This window comes from Cetorhinus maximus, chromosome 15 (genome assembly GCF_964194155.1).
Source record: "Cetorhinus maximus chromosome 15, sCetMax3.hap1.1, whole genome shotgun sequence".
Classification (NCBI taxonomy): domain Eukaryota; kingdom Metazoa; phylum Chordata; class Chondrichthyes; order Lamniformes; family Cetorhinidae; genus Cetorhinus; species Cetorhinus maximus.
Window position 1 is genome coordinate 13,720,387 of NC_135893.1, and position 19,957 is coordinate 13,740,343.

Consider the following 19,957-nt stretch of genomic DNA (forward strand, 5'->3'; position numbering starts at 1 on the left):
TCACCTGAGTCGGAATTTCATGAGTTCAAGCCCCACTCCAGAAACTTGCGCTCGTGATTTAGGCTGGCACTCCAGTACGGTCCTGGGGGGGTGCTGCAGTGTTGCAGTGAATGCTGCAGTTGGAGGTGCTGTCTTTGTGGGATAGCCTTTAAACGCCGAATACTCCTGCACCTCTGTTCCCCATGCTTAAATTGTTCTTTCCCACAGTTCTGTCTATTCTGTGAATTTTTTTCTCCCTCTCCCACTTTCAGTGTTCATTTTTGGAGGTAAAAGCAACTTCTTTTTAAAAGAGGCTTTACGTGCTGGAAACCAACTTTAAATGCACATTTACAACCAATGAAAAGCACAGACCTGGAAAATTAACAGCTGACAGAAAAAAAAATCCCAGCAGGTTTGCTAACTCCGGTCATATTCCTGGAGGCTTCATCACATGACCTCCAACAGCTCCGCCCAATAAAACAACCTATACTTACAATCTCCATTTTTTTTAACAACTAGAAAGTGTTCAAAGAAAATAAAAAAGTACAAGATTTCTTTAAAGCCCCCTACGATTTTTCTCTTGGGTTGCTTGCAGGTGCTTAATTTATCATTCCTGGAGTCTCCAGGACAATTCTGGAGGGTTGGCAACCCTGAAACTAGTGAGAAGGAAATCCATCCTTGAAATTCTGTACACTGAATGTTAGAATGCTTATTTTCGATTTATATTTGATTTCTGATCAAGTTTAACCACACATTTCAAATTAGGTTTTTTGCATACGGAGGCTTCAAGAATTGCCCTCAAATTTACATTAGGCTCTTCTGTTGGGTGTTTTTAGGCTTCTCTTGAATGTACAATGCACTCACCTTGTCCACACCGGGGCCCTGTCCAGCCCAGACCACAGGAACAGGAGCCATTAACCAGGTTGCACAATCCTCCATTCCTGCACGTGCAGGTGTACTGGCATCCCTCACCAAACCTGCCTTTAGGGCACACTAAACAGACAAGATAGTGGTTACATTACCAAACAAATTCCAACATCACTGGGCAACAAGGAGTCTGAGGCTAGAGCTGAGAACTCATTCAGGCTCCAATTCACCTTTTAGGGTCAGGTGCTGGGCAGACAGAGTGTTGATGTCACTTTGCGATCTGTTCTATGGATCATTTGGACATTCTAAAGGCTGGCGATCATCTGCTACTGTTCTACTTGTGAGAGATGTTTGGACACTGCAATGCTGTAAGGCCACTAATAAATTATGTTCCTCGTTGAACAACAGACCTGCCAATATTCTGCTCCCTCCAAAAGCACATCAGTATGGAGGCTTCATGCAGGAATGAAACAAGGGGCAGGCCTGCTCAAACAGCCTGAGTCCATTGGTGGTGCTGAATGTACACGTGTGATCCTATGGGTGGACTTGCCCGCACATGTCTGAACTCATGGTGTACACACACGTACAAAAATATGCTTCAAATCTTGGGAGTGAAAACTGTGCAGTTTTTCACTCCAAAAATGGCCCGACACTAGTCTGATACTAAACTGGGTAGTTGGTCACCCAACCGGTCATGCGTTGGAATTACCTGCCCTGCCAATCCAGTCTGTCAGATCTCAAGGAGCGAATAGTAAGGTCCCATCACCCAGCCCTGGGGTGACAATTCACTCACCATGCTGGCATTGAAAACCAGTCCTGCCTGGTGGGCAGATGCATCTTCCAGTCACGTGGTCACACTTTGCACCTTCTCCACAGGAACAGGGCACGGCGCAGTCCATGCCATAGTGACCAGCGGGACAGGCTGTAGGCAAGAAACAGATGTAGCATTAACCTGATGAAACCCAACTTCTCTATAACCTGAATAGATAGAATCAAGCAAATTTATGGCACAAATGGAGACAATTCAGCCCATTGTGCACATGTTCACTCTCGGCAAGAGATATCTACTTAGTTCCATTCACCTGTCCCTTCTCCACATTTTGCTTTTTCAAATATTTATCCACCCCTTATTCAAAACCTGATGTGGATTCTGTTTCCGCTAGTGCGCACACAGGACGAATGGAGAGTGATTTTGTCTTATTGACAATCTTATGGATCTCAGTTCAGTTGAGGGTCGAACATAGTACAAAATGATAAATGAGCCCCTCCCTCCAGTATAGATCAGCTCCCTTCAATAACTGAGTCCCCCTCGTTTTGCTGTTCACTTACTCTGATTACAGTCAGCTCCGACATACCCAGGTGGACAGGCACATGTCCCAGTCACTGTCTCACACTGGCCTCCATTCAAACAACGACATGGTCGGACGCAGTTGGATCCATATCTCCCATCTGGACATTCTGGAGGATTAGAGGAGAAACAGGGCATCACGGGGCACTCTGGATACCTGTCCACCTCCGCTAGGAATTCATACTATACTTCGCACAAATTCCCCCATCACCCCAATTTTTCCAGGCTCCACCCGCAAGAGTTCAATTCTGCTTTCGCATTGTTTCTTCTGGGAGTTTAAAGTAGAGGCAAAGTACAAAAGGAGTTTTTTCTACTCAAAATACTCCGGTCAGGAATTCCTTTCCCCAGGTACCCTGCTGCCTTGACTCCCAGGTTAATCCTGAGGAAGGGCCAGCTCCTGATTTGAAGGAGCCACTTTAAGAGGCCTGAGGCCATCTGTAATGGACAGCCTGGAGTTGATCAAGGGGAGAGCTGGCGAAGCCAGAGAAATAAGTCAGATTATTAACAGTATTTAACATCACTGCCCTCATAGAATCATAGGATGATGCACCACACGAGGCCATTCTGTCCATTGTAGCTGTATGAGTTCTTAGAGGGAGTTATTAATTCATCCCACTCCGTCCTGCCCATTCTCCATAACTGTGTAATTTTTTTCCTTTTCACATATTTATCCAATTCCCTTTTGAAAGTCATTATTGAATCTGCTTCCACTGCTCTTTCATGTTTTTTGGCACTTTACTGCATGCAAATTGGCTGCCACCATCCCTACATTAAACCAATGACTACATGTCAAAAAAGCATTTGATTGGCTGCAAAGAGCCTGGGAACGTCCTGAGGATGTGTAAGGTGCTATAAAAATGAAAGTTCTTTCCTTTCCTTTATCACTGCTGCTGAGATCAACAGACAGGAGATTGAATATAGTGCCGCATCAGGTAGTGCATTTACCCACTGACCTACTCAAGGGGCTGTCGGTCTCTCTCTCTCTCTCTCTCTATAGTTTATCTTGGCTTGTGCTGAGTATACAGTAGCCCTTTGCAGGTCATACAGTTTAATCAAATTGAGCAAAACTCACTCAGGTTACAGCTGTCTCCGTGGTAACCAGGAGCACAGACACATTCTCCACTGACTGGGTGGCATAGCTGGTTCTGAGCAGAACACTGGCACACCTGGTTACAATTCTGTCCATAAGTACCAGGCAGGCAGGCTAAGGAAGGAATCAAGGAACAAAAAGGTGGAAAGTTAACTGCAAGACAAGCGATAGGATTCAAAACAAGAAAGAAAACCTGCAATTGCTGGAAATCTGCAATAAAGACAGAAAATGCTGGAACAGCACTGCCGCACAGTGAGCATCTGACATGGAAAAGACAGGCCAACAATTCCGGTTGGACTTTCAATCAGAAACCTAAAGCATTTAGCTGTTCCTGCAACCCAACATTTATGCTGTAACAGCTGCCATACGTAACTTTGGATTTAAGACAACACTTTCATCCCCAAGTCCTTCTTGACCAAGCTTTTGGTCACTTGTCGTTCTGTAACCAGGTGTAAAACTTTGTTTGATTACATTCCTGTGAAGGTCCTTGGGATGTTTTCTAACAGTAAAGGCAGCAGTATATAAATGCAAGTTGTGGTTGTTGAGTCAGAAAGTCATGGGTTCAAGCCCTGCTCCAGGTCCCAATGTAAAAAGCAAGAGGGTAGCCAGGGAAAGGGTAGGCCCACTCAGGGACAGAGGTGGGAATCTGTGTGTGGAGCCAGAAGAAATGTGAGAGATACTAAATGAATACTTCTCATCAGTATTCATCAAAGAGAAGGACTTAGCGGTTGATTTGTCTAGGGAAGAGTGTGTAGATAGCCTGGATCAGGTTGAGATCAAAAAAGAGGTGTTAGGCATCTTGAAGAATATTAAGGTGGATAAGTCCCCAGGGCCAGATGGGATCTAGCCCAGAGTACTGAGGGAGGCAAGGGAGAAGATTGCTGGGGCCTTGACAGAAATCTTTGTATCCTCACTGGCTACGGGTGAGGTCCCAGAGGACTGGAGAATGGCCAATGTTGTTCCATTGTTTAAGAAGGGTAGCAGGGATAATCCAGGAAATTACAGGCCGGTGAGCCTTACGTCAGTGGTAGGGAAATTCTTGGAAAAGATCCTTCGTGACAGGATTTACTACCATTTGGAAGCAAATGGGCGTATTAGTGAGAGGCAGCATGGTTTTGTGAAGGGGAGGTCGTGTCTCACTAACTTGATCGAGTTTTTCGAGGAAGTGACAAAGATGATCGACGATGTTATATACATGGATTTCAGTAAGGCCTTTGACAAGGTCCCTCATGGCAGACTGGTACAGAAGGTAAAGTCGCATGGGATCAGAGGTGAGCTGGCAAGATGGATACAGAATTGGCTTGGTCATAGAAGACAGAGGGTAGCAGTGGAAGGGTGCTTTTCTGAATGGAGAGCTGTGACTAGTGGAGTTCCGCAGGGATCAGTGCTGGGACCTTTGCTGTTTGTAGTATACATAAATGATTTGGAGGAAAATGTAACTGGGCTAATTAGTAAGTTTGCAGATGACACTAAGGTTGGAGGAGTTGCAGATAGTGAAGAGGATTGTCAAAGGATACAACGGGATATAGATCGGTTGGAGACTTGGGCGGAGAAATGGCAGATGGAGTTTCCGGACAAATGCGAGGTAATGCATTTTGGAAGGTCTAATATAGGCAGGAATTATACAGTAAATGGCAGAACCCTTAAGTGCATCGACGGGCAGAGGGATCTGGGTGTACAGGTCCACAGGTCACTGAAAGTGGCAAAGCAAGTGGATAAGGTAGTCAGGAAGGCATATGGCATGCTTGCCTTCATTGGCAGGGGTATTGAGTATAAAAGCTGGGAAGTCATGCTGCAGCTGTATAAACCTTGGTTAGGCCACACTTGGAATATTGCGTGCAATTCTGGTCGCCACATTACCAGAAGGATATGTTGGCGTTGGAGAGGGTACAGAAGAGGTTTACCAGGATGCTGCCTGGTCTGGAGGTTAGTAGCTATGAGGAGAGGTTGGAGAAACTCGGATTGTTCTCACTAGAGCGACGGAGATTGAGGGGCAACTTGATAGAAGTTTACAAAATTATGAGTGGCATGGACAGAGTAGATAGTCAGAAGCTTTTTCCCAGGGTGGAAGAGTTAATTACTAGGGGACATAGATTTAAGGTGAGAGGAGAAAACTTTAGAGGAGATGTGCGGGGCAAGTTTTTTACGCAGAGGGTAGTGAGTGTCTGGAATTCGCTGCCAGAGGAGGTGGCGGAAGCAGGTACGATAGTGGTGTTTAAGATGCAGCTTGACAAATACATGAATAGGACGGGAATAGAGGGATACGGACCCTGGAAGTGCAAAATGTTTTAGTTGACGGGCAATATGATCGGCGCAGGCTTGGAGGGCCGAAAGGCCTGTTCCTGTGCTGTACTTTTCTTTGTTCTTTCTTTGTTCTTTGATGCATCAGTACAGCACCACCCTTGTCAGAGGTAAGTCTGTCTGTGCTCCATGGCATTATTTCAAGATGAGCAGAGGGTTCTCCTGGTGTCCTGATCAGCATTGTTTCCTTAATCAGCATCACCAAAAGCAGATTAAATGCTCATTCATGTTATTGTTGTTTGTGGGCTCCTGCTGTGTGTATCATCTTCTTACATAACAATCACTGCACCTCTAAGTAATTTGAGTTGAACTGATTTGGGATATTTCTGGGAGATATGATAAATGTCAGTCTCTCTTTTACATTTGTAATGGAATCAGCTGTATTGTGACGTAATTATAACTGGTATTTCTCTTCCAGGCATGAATCAGCTTTAATCCAGTTTTTCCAGCAACGTTATTAATGGCTGTTTTCCTTATTACCTCCACGATGAAGGCAAGCGTCATGGGGTACTTACTCTGCTCGCACCCATTGCCCATAAACCCTGGAGGGCAGCCGCATTCACCCGTCACATGGTTGCAGGGAGTGTTGGGGGAACAGTTACACCGTTGCACACAGTTGTCACCATAGTAACCAGGCCAGCAAGCTGGAGGAGAAAATTAAATGAGGATTAGAATCAGCAACAACCCCAATAGTAATTAGTGGAGTTTGGGTACATGAGGAATGGAGAAACCCAGTTTCTGGGTGAAAGTCCAAAACAAGGTAAATCAAGATCAGGTGGGCAAATGATTTGGCAGCAAGCCCCATGAAATTCACATTTATTATACTATACAGTCCATTACCCAAATACCACAGTGTACCCCACAGACAGGAACAAAACCAGTTTCTCGCAGATTACAGTAATAACAAATCACTAACCTCATGGGCAGGTGACACTGGGCTTGGGTTGACATTGCTCAAACAAGTAAAGTAAGATTGAGGGAGATGAAAAAAGAAATGACTTCGGCCTTTAACTTACATGATTTCAGACAGCTACAGTAACTGAATAAAAAGAAATGCTCATCCTAGCTGTGTCCCTGGGGTAGTTTGGAATAATAACCCTTTGCTCTGTGGCCACACTGTAGTTATGCTTCACGTGACTCACAGCTAGAGAGCTCTACTTGGTATAATGGGGTTTGGTTGCAATGCACTTGTGATGTCAAGGCAGGGCTGAGTCATCGTTGGAAAGGTGTGAGCGGAACACAGACGAGGGCTCGTTTCCTGAACCATTAGTACAAGGGCCGGGATTTTACGGCCCCGTCACGGGTGGGACCCGCTGTGGGTGAGGCAGTGCCCCAGCCAGAAGTCCACTGATTTGCGGCAGGACTGGAAGGTCCCGGCAGCGGGCGGGTGTGGAAAATCCCACCCATGGTTTGTTGTAAAGTGTCTTTGTTGTGGACCATCTTTAGATGCATTTACCTCTAAAAACGACACACTTGTAACTCCAGGCCAAAGTTACAGAACTCTTTGGGACGGGCACTAATAGGGGCAGGGTGATGAAGTGTTTCCATGTGAGTTACCGTTGGAAACTATATTTTCAAAAGTTTGCAAAGAAGAGGCTGTAAGAAACATTGATTGGGAAAAGAATACATTACTCTCATGTAGACTGATTCTAGTTAGTTGCTTAAGTCTGAAACTACTTCCATAACTCGCTGGGTCCTTTAGCTTCTGTGTATTATTTCTTCTGTAAATAAGTTTTACCCAGTAGCTTTAACCCGTTGGCACTGATCAGGCAGGAAGCTAATTTCCAGCCTTTGGAGCTGACAGGAGAATGATATGGTATTGCCCAGTAAGTGTTTTACTGCAATTAGGGGTGAATTGTTAGTTGGGGCATCCTAACTTGTGCATTGCAATGAACAATGACATAGGTTTCGAGTTATAGGGGATTCAGTCTGATTTTGGAAGTTGCCACCTAAATGGGAACATCATCAGACAAAAGTGTTGGAGAGGGGGATGACGGTGGTGGTAGCTGAACTGTAACAGTAAGGAGCTTTATAGGTATGAGGTCCTGGGAAAGCATCAATAGAGGAGGAGGGGCAAGGAAGATGTAAGGATGGCACATTCCTGATTCTATAGAACATGAGAAATTGTCAGAATAGAAAAAAGTCATGAAGACCAAGAAACCAATCCACCTTCTTCCAATGTTCCTCAAACCCACACTAACCCTGGCACCATATCACCATTATACTGACCAGGCTTTTACCACAAGGTCATCAAGCAGGCTAGTCAAACCCATGCTTAATTATCTATTATTATTTTGTGAAATGAAGGAAGGAATTTTAAAATCAAGGCTGTGAGGCTGAATTATGAAATTCTGGGACGTGATTCTCACATCAACCATTTCACTGACCTTTCTCACACCGTCTCCCTCTCCATCCCTTGGTGCATTGGCAGCTTCCTGTCGCATGATGACATGACGATCCGTGCTCACAGCTGCAATGTTCCTCACAGCGCTCTCCATAGGTACCCTTGGGGCAAGCTGTCACAGAGGAAACCAATAGGGGTTAGTGTCAGACAGCAATCACCACAATAAACAGACAGACCGAGGTTGTAGGGAAGCCCAAAACTAGGGGCCATAAAATAACATGGTCACTAAATAATTCAATAAGGAACTCAGGAAAACCTTCTTTAACCATGTGGAACATGCTACCGCACAGAACGGTTGAGGCAAATAGCATATCTAGGAAAGTTAGATAAGTACATGAGGGAGAAAGGATTAGAAGAATAGGCTGATAGGTGAGATAAAGTAGAGTGGGAGGAGGCTTGTGTTGAGCGTAAAGATTGACATGAAACAATTGGGCAGTAATTTTAATGTAACTCGATGGAATGTACTATTCAATAATCTATATTGTGATTGCTGGACAACCATTAACTTTTATTTCTAGGAAAGAAAAGACTATGGGGAAACATGATTGAGATTTTTTAAATTATGAAGGGATTCGATAGAGTGGATGTGGAGAAACTGTTCCACTCTGGGTAAGCCCAGAACAAGGGGTTTAAAAATAAGATAGTCACAGACATAGTAAGGAATTGAGGAGGATTTTTTTTTTCTGCAGAGAATGGTGAGAATGTGGAATTTGCAGCAATATGGAGTGATTGAGGCAGATTGCATTGATGTATTCAAGGGGATACCTGATGTATATACAAGGGAGAAGGGAATAGAGGGATACAGGGGCAGGTGGGAAGAGGTCATTAGAATCGAAGAAGGCTCATGTGAAGAATGAACGCTGGCATGAACCAAATGGACTGAATGGCCTGTTTCTATGATGTAAATTCTATGTCAGTAAAGGGGGAGAGGTGGGGTGTTACCGAGCTTGAGTTTTAAAAGCCCTCAGAAGAAGCAAAGACTGCGGGAAGTGAGAAGCCACATAGTTTGGAGGTCCTGGTAAAGATTGAGTAAAGAGTCGTAAATGGTGCAATAATCTTGATTTCAACACAATGGGGATATAGGGAGGAGGGAAAGAGTGCAGGAGTGACAAGAGAGGAAAGTTTGGGAGCATCTACAGTCACAGCATACTGATAAAAAGAGGCAAGATTAGTAATTCATTTAATTAATTCTTAAAATGACACCTTGCCTTTCATTGATTCAGAAGACCTGTTCATGAAATGATAATGTAGTGGTTAAAACTATTGGACTAGTAATCCAGAGGACCAGACTACTGACCCAGGAAATATGAGTTCAAATCTCACCATAGAAGTTTGAGAATTTGAATTCAGGAAAAGTGACCATGTTGTAAAAATCCAACTGGTTCATTAATCTCCTTTAGGGGAAGGAAACCAGGCATCCTTACCTAGTCTGGCTTACATGTGACTCCAGTTCCACACACCAATGTGGTTGACTCTTAACCACTCTCTAAAATGGTCTAGCACGCCATTCACAGTTGTGTCAGACTGTTACAAAGAAGAAGGAAGCCCACGATCACCTTCTTAGAGGAAAGTAGGGATGGCCAATGAATGCCAGCCAATGCCCATAGCCTCAGAATGAATGAAACAATGATTGGCTAATGGAATTGCACTAACAAGTTCCCTCGCTGGTTGAAGGAAGTGTATTTTACTCACAAGTTTCACATTTGTCACCTATCCATCCTGGCCGACAGGTACAGCGCCCACTCTGCCGATCGCACAGTCCCCCGTTCAGGCAGTCACACAGCTGTTGGCAGTCCAGCCCATACTTTCCTGGGGTACACTCTGTTGAAATCAAGAGCATCTTATATATTGATAAGCTAGTCAGCCACTGATGGCTATAAGCACAAATCAGCCCAATTCTTTAACCCTGAATTCAGTTATGTCATTTACTCCCGTCAAGACAAATTAAAGATTCTATGAGTGCAAAAAATCTCATGGCACTATTCAAAGGTGTAAACGAGTTATTCTCAGTGTCCTGATCAAACAACATCGCTATAAACAGATTATCCGGCCATCTACTCATTGTAAGTTGCTGCTACATTATAATAGAGATTACACTTCATTAGTATTGGATTGGCTGTGAATTCACTTTGGGACATCTTACTACAAAACTGCAAATCTGTCTTTCTTTTTATATACACACAAAGCCTTCAATGATCTCATAAAACATTTTGAACAGGCAAGCAAAAAATCAGCGACGCTTGTTAGTTTTCAGTACCTACCCAGCTCGCAAGCCACTCCTGTCCATCCTTCTAGGCATGTGCAGTGACCAGTCACGTGATCACACGTTCCACCATTTCGACAGATGCATCTTTGCAAGCAGCCGGCGCCATAGAAACCAGCCGAACATGCTGGGAAATTCAAACAATGGCATTTAGATCTGGATGCTGTGTTTGTCTTAAAGGTGCTGCACATCAAACTAAACACTGGCGAACTTAAGATAATCCAAACCACTGGGCCCCAAACAACATTCAGGAAATAGATTTTTAGAGTACACAATTTAGGCCCCAAAATTGGTCACAATTGGTGTACATGAATTATGAAATTCTCCCATCGCATGCAGATGAGAGTTGAGGTGTCTGAGAATTGTGTTGACATCCAGTGGGTTAAATACGACCAACAGGGTTTGACTGTAGGCTTGTCAACTCTGGTTGATGCTTCCCTCGAGGCTCATCACACACACGCTGGCAGCAGGAAGCAGGTGACAGGATAGGGTTAGGGGGAGGGAGAGGAGGAGGGGGAAGCGGGAAAGGTAATAGTGGGGAAGCAGAGGAGAGGAGGAGGAGAGGGGAAGAGAAGGAAGGGGGTGGGGAAGAGAGGGGAATGGATAGGGAGAGGAAAGGGAGGGGAGAGATGGAGGGGAGATGTAGGTCTTAAGAGAGTGGGTGTCTCTCTGGGAAGCCGTGGAGCTTTATTGTGATTCTGCTGAGGGTGGCTCCTGGTCGCAGAGCACCTCTCATTGAACCGTGAAGCCTGCAGAAGCTGCCACACACAAACACACACACAGACCATCCTGACACCAAGACTAGGTAAAACCCTCCCTCCATAACATGCGGCCTGTGCAGGAGGCCACAGAGAAACGTAGGGAAAACACAAGCTCACTTTCCTGCACTGCTCCTGTGTTTATTGGGACCCATTTCACAAAGTGGTGGCTACACGGATTTTGTGTAAGGCAGGACGTACCTCTCTGGCATGTGGCTCCCATCCAGCCAGGAGCACAGCTGCACTGACCGGTCACATGATCACAGCGGGCACCGTTTTCGCAATGACAAGACTGGCTGCAGTTCTCTCCGAATGATTGCCCCTGGCACGCTGCACAAGCCAGAAGAGAGCATGAAGGGCAAAGGATAAAAATCAACTCTGAGCACACAAAACCTTAGCTTAGCCCAACAACAACTCAACCTGCATTTACATATTAACATAGTAAAAATGTCCCAAAGGCATTTCCCAGGATTGATTACCAGACAAAATTTGACACCAAATCACAAAGGAGATATTAGGACAAGTGACCAAAGATTTGGTCAAAGATGTATTTTGAAGGAGCATCTTAAAAGAGGAGGTAGAGCTTTAGGGAGTGAACTACAGCACTTGGGGCCTCAGCAACTCGAAGCATATGGCCAATGCTGCAGTGATTCAAATTGGATATATCCCAATAGAGTTATACGTGAGGTGGTACAATGGTTATATTGCTGGGTCAGTAGTAATCCAGAGACTGAGTTTGAATGCCACCATGGCAGTTTGATAATTTGAATTAAGTTTTAAAAATCTGGAAATAAAAAGGTGGTGTCAGTAAAAGTGACCATGAACTTGTCAGGTAGTTGTAAAACCCCAAGTGGTTCACTGATCTCATTTGGAGAAGGAAACCTGTCAGCCTGATCATCCGATCTGGGTCTATATGTGAATCAAGTCCCATATTTGCTGATTCTTAACTGCCCTTTGAAGTGTCCTTATGCTTCTCCATCCTTCCAGGGCAACTGGGGTCTCCAATTCAGATATGAGTTTGGAAAAACATCAGGCATGGGCATTGGGCGAGGTCAGGACTCAACTTGTCAGTGATGCCCTCATACTGAAATACCCTGTTAACAAATCACTGTTTAGGCTCACAACTGTGGAATGACAGATTGGGAGGGATATCAGAGTGCCTCCAGAATCCCTATAACTGGACAATAATGAGAATCAGACTTGAGAGAAGAAAACTGGAAAAAGACGTTGCTTCAGAACCAGTCAGATAATCTAATTTCTGACTAGTTCCTGTCTGCCGACCAATCCAATACCATTGTAGTCAAAACACACTGTGATATATTGGCATGCTGAGGGCTTGCTTTGTTGGATAGGGGACAACAGCAAAACAATCAAAAACTGTGACAGGAAAGGAAGATGTGGAACAAATTTATTATAAAATGAGTAAATTTGCCGTGGCATCTTCACTGTCAGTGGATGACCACAATGGAGCCTGGAGAGAAATTTCAGAAACATGGTCCACAGTGCTTTCAACCATATGTGACAATCAGCATGGCGCAATTAAACAGGAAACGTTGACATAGCAATTTATAATGGTAGATGTTGATGGAAAGGTATGTGTGACAAAAGATCATGACAACAGAAAGCAAGACTCATGGACAGCAGGTGTCTTGCCCTAAGCAAGATTTTGAATGAAATAAAAATGCAGAAACCGCAGTCTTGTGAACTCACACTGATTGCAGCTCAGTCCAATCCACCCAGGGAGACATGAGCAGGATCCTGTCACATGATTACAGTGTCCACCGTTGCGGCAATCACACATCTGACGACACTCCATGCCATAAAACCCATCTGGGCAAGCTGGGGAATAAGCATTGGCAGATCAGCATGCTTACTCAGTCCATTTACATTACACCAGTGTCCACAGAAACGTAAGGAACCTTTTAACCTAGTCTATTGGGTTGAGAGAGATAACAGGTTGTACTTCTAATGCTCCATTCATAAAAGGCCTGGAGAGATGCAATAGCTTTTCCCTTTTAATTACTTTACCCCTCCAATATCTTTGCATTTCATATATTTTCATTTGCAATCACTATACCAGAAAAACTATCACAAATGCTACGTACCTCGTTCACAGTACATTCCGAGCCAACCTGCTGTACAATTACAGGCTCCACTGACATGATCACAAAGAGCTCCATTCTCACACTGACACCTGTATCGGCAGCCTGCTCCATAATTACCTTCAGGGCACTCTGAGCAAAGAGAGAAAAATAAGGCCTGAGGTGCTGTAACAGGATTGGGGCCAATGTTCCTTTTAAAGTTTGCTGTGCATCTGCTCACCTTTTCAGTGCACAGTTCCTTTACATTTTTTTGGATGACCGTGCACGCGCAGTACTTCTCACAGAACAAGGCCTGTGTGGTGTCTTTTCAGACCGCTGCATGGGCACGCACTCACGCAGTTTAGCGGGAACATTGGTTAGGATTAGTCCTGAGGCATTATAACCAGGTTAAAATTAGGCCTGAGGCACTGTAACCGGATTAAGATCAGACCTGAGGCACAGTAAGTGAGTTAGGACTAGGCCTGAGGCACTGTAACCAGGTTAAGACAAGGCCTGAGGCACTGTAACCCCTTGGGTGTCAGGCATTGTAACCAGGGTAAGGTTAGGCCTAAGACCCTGTAATCAGGTTAGGATTGGGTCTGAGATAGTGTAAATGGGGTTACTCTGGGACAGAGGCACCTGCCAAGATATTTCAATTTCGAGGAATTGGTACACGTATGGCATGGTGGGGTCCTGACTCCGACTGAGTTTTTGTCTTCAGGCTTGTTATAATTGTGGGGGATCTGCAGTCTCCACCATACAACATCCCTGGAGAGGGTGTGGGGGGATGACTGCAGAAGAAACAGAAATTAAGCCTGATGCAGTGTTTGTTAAATGAGCATGAGAAACACTTAAGCTTAAGAGTTGATTGCTCTGTGTTCCTTGTGTCCAATGTTCCCACAGCTCACATTAAAGTATAGTTGTTGGATGACATATTTCTTTAAATTTGAATTTAATTTTAATATGTCCGCCCAGGTATCATTGGACAGTGGGTGAAAGATCCCAGGCCCTGTGGCTGAAGTGAGGCTGGATCTGACATTGTAACCTCTCTCTTCTCCATTAAGTATCAGCCTTGGCCAAGTTGCGTAACACCGCATGTGGCTTGAAGCCCCACTCCAAAGATGTGAGCACATAATCCAGGCTGACACTGCTGCCCTGTATTATGGATGAGATATTAAACCTCATCCTCCTTTGCTATTCAGGGATTAACATGGCACTATGGAAACAAGAGCAGAGCGTTCTTCCAATCTCCTGGCCAACATTTTCCCCTCAGTCAACGCCAAAAAGAATTTGGTCATCCACCTCATCTGATGTTTGTGGAAGCCTGCTGTGTACAAACTGGTTATCATATTTGTCTACAAAACAGTAACTGCATTTCAAAAAGTACTTCATTGACTGAAAGTACTTCATTGAGATGTCCTGAGGTCATAACAGGAGATATAAAGATGCAAGCTCTTTTATTCCAATTTAGCACTGTCCTGTACAATATGCCTCAGTTTTCATCCAGGCTTGTTTGTGCTTCAGCACTAGTATCCCGTATCATGAAAACTGAAAATACTGGAAACACTCAGCAGGTCTGGCAGCATCTGTGAGGAAAGAAACAGAGCTTTAGGGTGATAACCTTCCATCAGAACTCAGATAACTCTGTTTCTCTTTCCACAAATGCTGTCAGATCCGCTGAGTAATTCCATCCAGCATTTTCTGTTTTCATTTCAGATGTCCAGCATCTGCAGCACTTTGCTCTTGGGTTAGCACTCTACATGTTGCTTGATCATCAAAAGCTCCCCTCCCCTCTCTTCGTAAACTGACAAGACCTCTGAGCTTGGATCTGACTTGGTCATCTGCTATTAAACTTAGACCAAACCATTATTGAATGGATGCCATTCATCAATCTAATTGTTAGTTGCACAGGAGTCTATACAACTGTATCTCGTTTTCCTATTACATCCCCAAGGTCATCACTTATGACTAAAAATAAAAACATTTGTGCTATGTAAGCAACCTTATTTCACTTGGAAACTGACCTAGGGGCCTCTTCTCTGCACACACAAGGTCCCGATATACCAACATTAATTATTATTTATAGCACTCATCATTGGAATCCAGTTTTGCAGATGTTTGGAGATATTTATCAGCACTTTGAAAGCTGCAGAGGAAGTTCAATATTTAAAGTGCTTCGGTTGCAAAGATTTTCATTAGCTTTCCTCTCTGTCACTTGACTTGCTTTCTGTTGAATTTGGCATCAAATGATGTGCCTTTAAGGGCCACAGTGCCAGGCAAACAAGCTCAATGGGACCAAGCGCACATTAAATCTCTCCCAGATGTGAACTATTTTATACCTGAACTATGATTTTGATAAGAAAAATTGCCCAACATTACAGATGGGCAGAAATTAGCCAAATCAGGGCACAACCACATACACGTGACAGCAATTCCAACTACAGCACAATTACCAATACTGATGCAGGACATGCTGGAGAGGTCTTTTCTCTATAAAAGAGAAAACTAGGGAGGAACCTGATAGAGGTCATTAAAATTATGGTAGGATAGGCACAGAAAAGAAGGCTTCCATTTGTGGAAATTCCAAAACTAGAAATTCAGGAGAAACTTCTTTACTCAGAGAATGGTGAGAATATGGAACTTGCAAGCACATAGAGTGGTTGAGATGAATAGCAGAGGCTTATATGGGGAAGCTAGATAAATTCATGAGGAAGAAAAAGATAGGGGGTTACACCAACGCAGTGAGATGAGATAAGGTGGGGAGTGGCCTGTTAAGAGCACAAATGCTGGGACAAGTGGCCTGTTTCCATGCTGTAAAATTTATATAATCCTTCAATTTATGGCAATTTTTGATATGTATTCAGCTTACTGTATGTAGTGTATTGTTACAGTAACACAGACTTAAATTTAATACCTCATCACATCATTGAAAGTACCTCAGTCAATTACTTTTGAAGTTCAGTGACTATTGTTACATAGGCAAATACTTAAATACTGTAAGAAAGAAAGAACTTGTATCTATATTGCACCTTTTATGACCTCAGGTCACCCTAAAGTAATTTACAGCCAATGAATTACTGTAATTACTGTTGTAATCTAGGGCAATCCAATTTTCACACAGCAAGGTCCCAGAAAGAAAAATGAGATAAATTATATTTTAGGTTGAGGCTGTTTTTGTGATGTTGGGTGAGGGATAAATTGCTCCTGTTAAGTTTCTGCAGATTGTGTCTAGGCACAGTAACAAGGTTACTTCATGAATATGCACTCCTGTACACAGCTTCACCCATCTGGAGCATGCCCCCAATCAAAAGTCCATCTGTTAAATAAAAATCATAGAGAGTGGGCCTGGATTCCTGATATTTGCTCTAGTTATGTGATGCGCACTTCTGGGAGGGCATATTCATAAGTGACCTCCAGCCTCGCACTTCTAAAAGATACTTACTCTGATCACAGCGTTGAGCGGTAAAACCTGCCTCACAGATGCATTGTCCTGTGATGCTGTTGCAGCTCCCATCACTGTTCCTGCAGTCACAGATGTTCATACAGTCTGGACCCCACTGACCATCATCACAGGCTTAAAAGAAACAAGACAAGGATTAATGCCCTGGCCAATACACTGAGGAGATTCTTGGCAGGACCTACTGGTTACTTATTAACTATTGCAAGTCCCTTAACATTTTGCATTTTGATGGTCATCACCAAAACCTTAACTGGACTAACTGGACCAAGGCAATACTGTGGTACAAAAGCAGGGCAGAGGCTGAGTACTCTGTTTTCCTCTGAGTCCTTAAATTCAGGTGTATAATGAAACACTTACTACTCATCTGGATAGGGAGCAGCTACATCAATGCTCAAGGAGCTCAACACCATCCAAGGCAGAGCAGGTTGATTGATTGATTGATGCCCTGCTTTTGGAATCAATTTCCACCCTTTTCACTTTTAGCACACTGTGTTATGACCTACTTCCATAGCACCCCCCAATCCCACCTCCAAGAAGAACAACAGCTGCATGTCATGGAAACACATCAACTTTGAGTTCTTCTCATCACCATACACTACCCTTGGACATATGCCACCATTCCTTCTTCATCGTTGGGTAATAATCCTTGAATTCTCTACCTTACACCATTGTGGGAGCACCATCACCACAAAGATTACAGCAGTTCAAGGAGAAGGGCGATTAGGGATTGGCAGTAAATATGATAGTAAAATGGCCCAAGGGATATTTCATAGTATGCTTTGTTGAAATAGCCAACGCATTGGTAAGAAGTTGAAATGACCTCTGTTCCCAACCTGTAGTCTCTGTGTAGTTTCTATTGACATGTCTCTGTAAAGATGCACATACTCAAAGATGTTTCTCAGCTTGTTTTCTTTTTTCTAACTTGATGTCCTTCTTCACTCTAGACTTTGACCTTTCACCTTGGTTTGCAAGTAATAAGAAGCATACGTGAATGTTATGTTTGGGTGCTGATGTCTGGAAAGAGGTTGGAAATCCAAGTGAAGCTTAAGTACTTTTGATCTGTCAATTAGCCAGGTTGACTTGGAGCCAGCCCTTAAATACTCTGTAAAGCTCAATTGGTCACACCTTTCTGCCAACATATAATAAGAGGGCAGAATTTTCCATTCTGTAGACTAAGTGCAGTGGCAGGTGGGAAAGTTGGGGTGATTCCCGCAGGTCGGATTAATCTGTGTGATCTTTCGCTTTTCAGCTCATTAATTATGCATCAGTGAGGAGCTCGTTGAATCTTGTGACGGGGCAGGCAGGGATTCGTCTGCCCCGCCATTACCTCATGGGGTTGAAGGTCCTGGCACCATATTAAAACGGCACCCGCGCAGGCATTCACTCACTACAGGCCAGGTGTGTTGTTTCGTTCTGGTTCTTAACAGTGCCCAAATGAAGCAAACCCTCTACTTCACGGTTCAGCAAGGCCTCCCTGGGGATTCTCCTCCAGGCCGTTCAGGAAAGGCCATAAGACCATAAGACGTAGGAGCAGAAGTAGGCCATTCGGCCCATCAAGTCTGCTCCGCCATTCAATGAGATCATGGCTGATCTGATAATCCTCAACTCCATTTTCCTGCCTTTTCCCCATTACCCTTGAATACCTTACTGATTAAAAACCTGTCTATCTCAGCCTTGAATATACTTAATGACCCAGCATCGACAGCCCTCTGCAGTAAAGAATTCCACAGATTGACTACCCTCTGAGAGAAGAAATTCCTCCTCATCTCTGCTTTAAATGGGTGCCCCCTTACTCTGAGATTATGTCCTCTAGTCTTAGGCTCTCCCACAAGAGGAAACAATCTCTCAGCATCTTTCCTGTCAAGCACCCTAAGAAGCTTATATGTTTCAATAAGATCACCTCTCATTTTTTTAAACTCCAATGAGTACATGCCCAACCTACTCAACCTCTCCTCATAAGAAAATCCCTCCATACCCGGGATCAATCCACTGAATCTTCTCTGGACTGCCTCCAATGCCAGTATATCTTTCCTTAGATAAGGGGACCAAAATTGTTCACAGTATTCTAGGTGTGGTCTAACTAGTGCCTTATATAGTTTTAGAAAGACTTCCCTATTTTTATACTCCATTCTCTTTGAAATAAAGCTCAACATTCAATTTGCCTTCCCTTTTACCTGTTGAACTTGTATATTAGCTTTTTGGGATTCATGCACAAGGACTCCCAAATCCCTCTGTGCTGCAGCCTTCTGCAGTCTTTATCCATTTAGATAATATTCAGCTCCTCTATTCTTCCTGCCAAAAGTGCATAACCTCACATTTTCCCACATTATATTCTATCTGCCAAGTTTTTGCCCACTCACTTAACCTGTCTATACCCCTCTGTAGACTCCTTGTGTCATCCTCACCGCTTGCCTTCCCACCTACTTTTGTGTCATCTACAAACTTGGCGATAGTACATTCACTTCTTTCATCCAAGTCATTAATATATATTGTAAATAACTGAGGCCCCAGAGCTGATCCCTGTGGCACTCCACTAGTTACACGTTGCCATCATGAAAATGCCCCTCTTATCCCAACTCCCTGTCTTCTATTAGTTAGCCAATCCTCTAACCATTCTAATATACTACCCCCAACACCATGGGCTCTTATCTTATTAAGTAGCCTTATGTGTGGTACCTTATCGAATGCCTTTTCAAAATCCAAATATATTACATCTACTGGTTCCTGTTTATCTATCCTGCTTGTTACCTCCTCAAAGAATTCTAATAAATTTGTTAGGTATGATTTCCCCTTCTTGAAGCCATGCTGACTCTGCTTGATTAGATTACGTATTTCTAAATACTCTGCTATTGCATCCTTTATAGTAGACTCCAACATTTTCCCAATGACAGATGTTAAGCTAACTGGCCTATAGTTACCTGATTTTTTTGTCTCCCTCCCTTTTTGAATAAGGGTGTGACATTGGCCATTCTCCAATCCTCTGGGACTTTTCCAGAATCTAAGGATTCTTGGAAGATTACTACCAATGCATCCACTATATCTGTAGCTACTTCCTTTCATAACCTAGGATGACACCCATCAGGGCCAGGGGACTTATCAGCCTTTAGCCCCATTAGTTTCCCTAGTACTTTTTCTCTAGTGATAGTTATTGTATTTATTTCCTTCATCCCTTTTGCCTCTTAACTATTTAGTATTTTTGGAATGCTATTAGTATCTTCTACCATGAAGACTGAAGCAAAGGATTTATTCAATCCCTCTGCCATTTCCTGGTGCCCCATTATTATTTCCACAGCCTCATTCTTTAAGGGGCCTATGTTCACTTTGGCCTCTCTCTTCCTTTTTATATATTTAAAGATGCTCTTACTGTCTATTTTTATATTACTTGCTAGTTTACCCTCAAAGTTTA

The 19,957-nt window shown here is 43.6% G+C and overlaps 1 protein-coding gene across 2 annotated transcripts in view; it reads right to left on the bottom strand.

Moving 5' to 3' along the window:
- The window catches only part of LOC144690414 (uncharacterized), a 537,164-nt gene that overhangs the window by 16,904 nt on the left and 500,303 nt on the right, over positions 1–19,957 (bottom strand). For both annotated transcript variants that reach the window (XM_078557903.1, XM_078557904.1), the window contains 12 exons: positions 16,534–16,665; positions 13,116–13,244; positions 12,721–12,849; positions 11,212–11,340; positions 10,251–10,379; positions 9,682–9,810; positions 7,973–8,101; positions 6,101–6,229; positions 3,267–3,398; positions 2,176–2,304; positions 1,640–1,768; positions 844–972 (listed from right to left, as the gene is read on the bottom strand). In XM_078557903.1, coding sequence (XP_078414029.1) covers positions 844–972; positions 1,640–1,768; positions 2,176–2,304; positions 3,267–3,398; positions 6,101–6,229; positions 7,973–8,101; positions 9,682–9,810; positions 10,251–10,379; positions 11,212–11,340; positions 12,721–12,849; positions 13,116–13,244; positions 16,534–16,665 — 1,554 coding nt within the window. The remainder of the gene's footprint in view (positions 1–843; positions 973–1,639; positions 1,769–2,175; positions 2,305–3,266; positions 3,399–6,100; positions 6,230–7,972; positions 8,102–9,681; positions 9,811–10,250; positions 10,380–11,211; positions 11,341–12,720; positions 12,850–13,115; positions 13,245–16,533; positions 16,666–19,957) is intronic.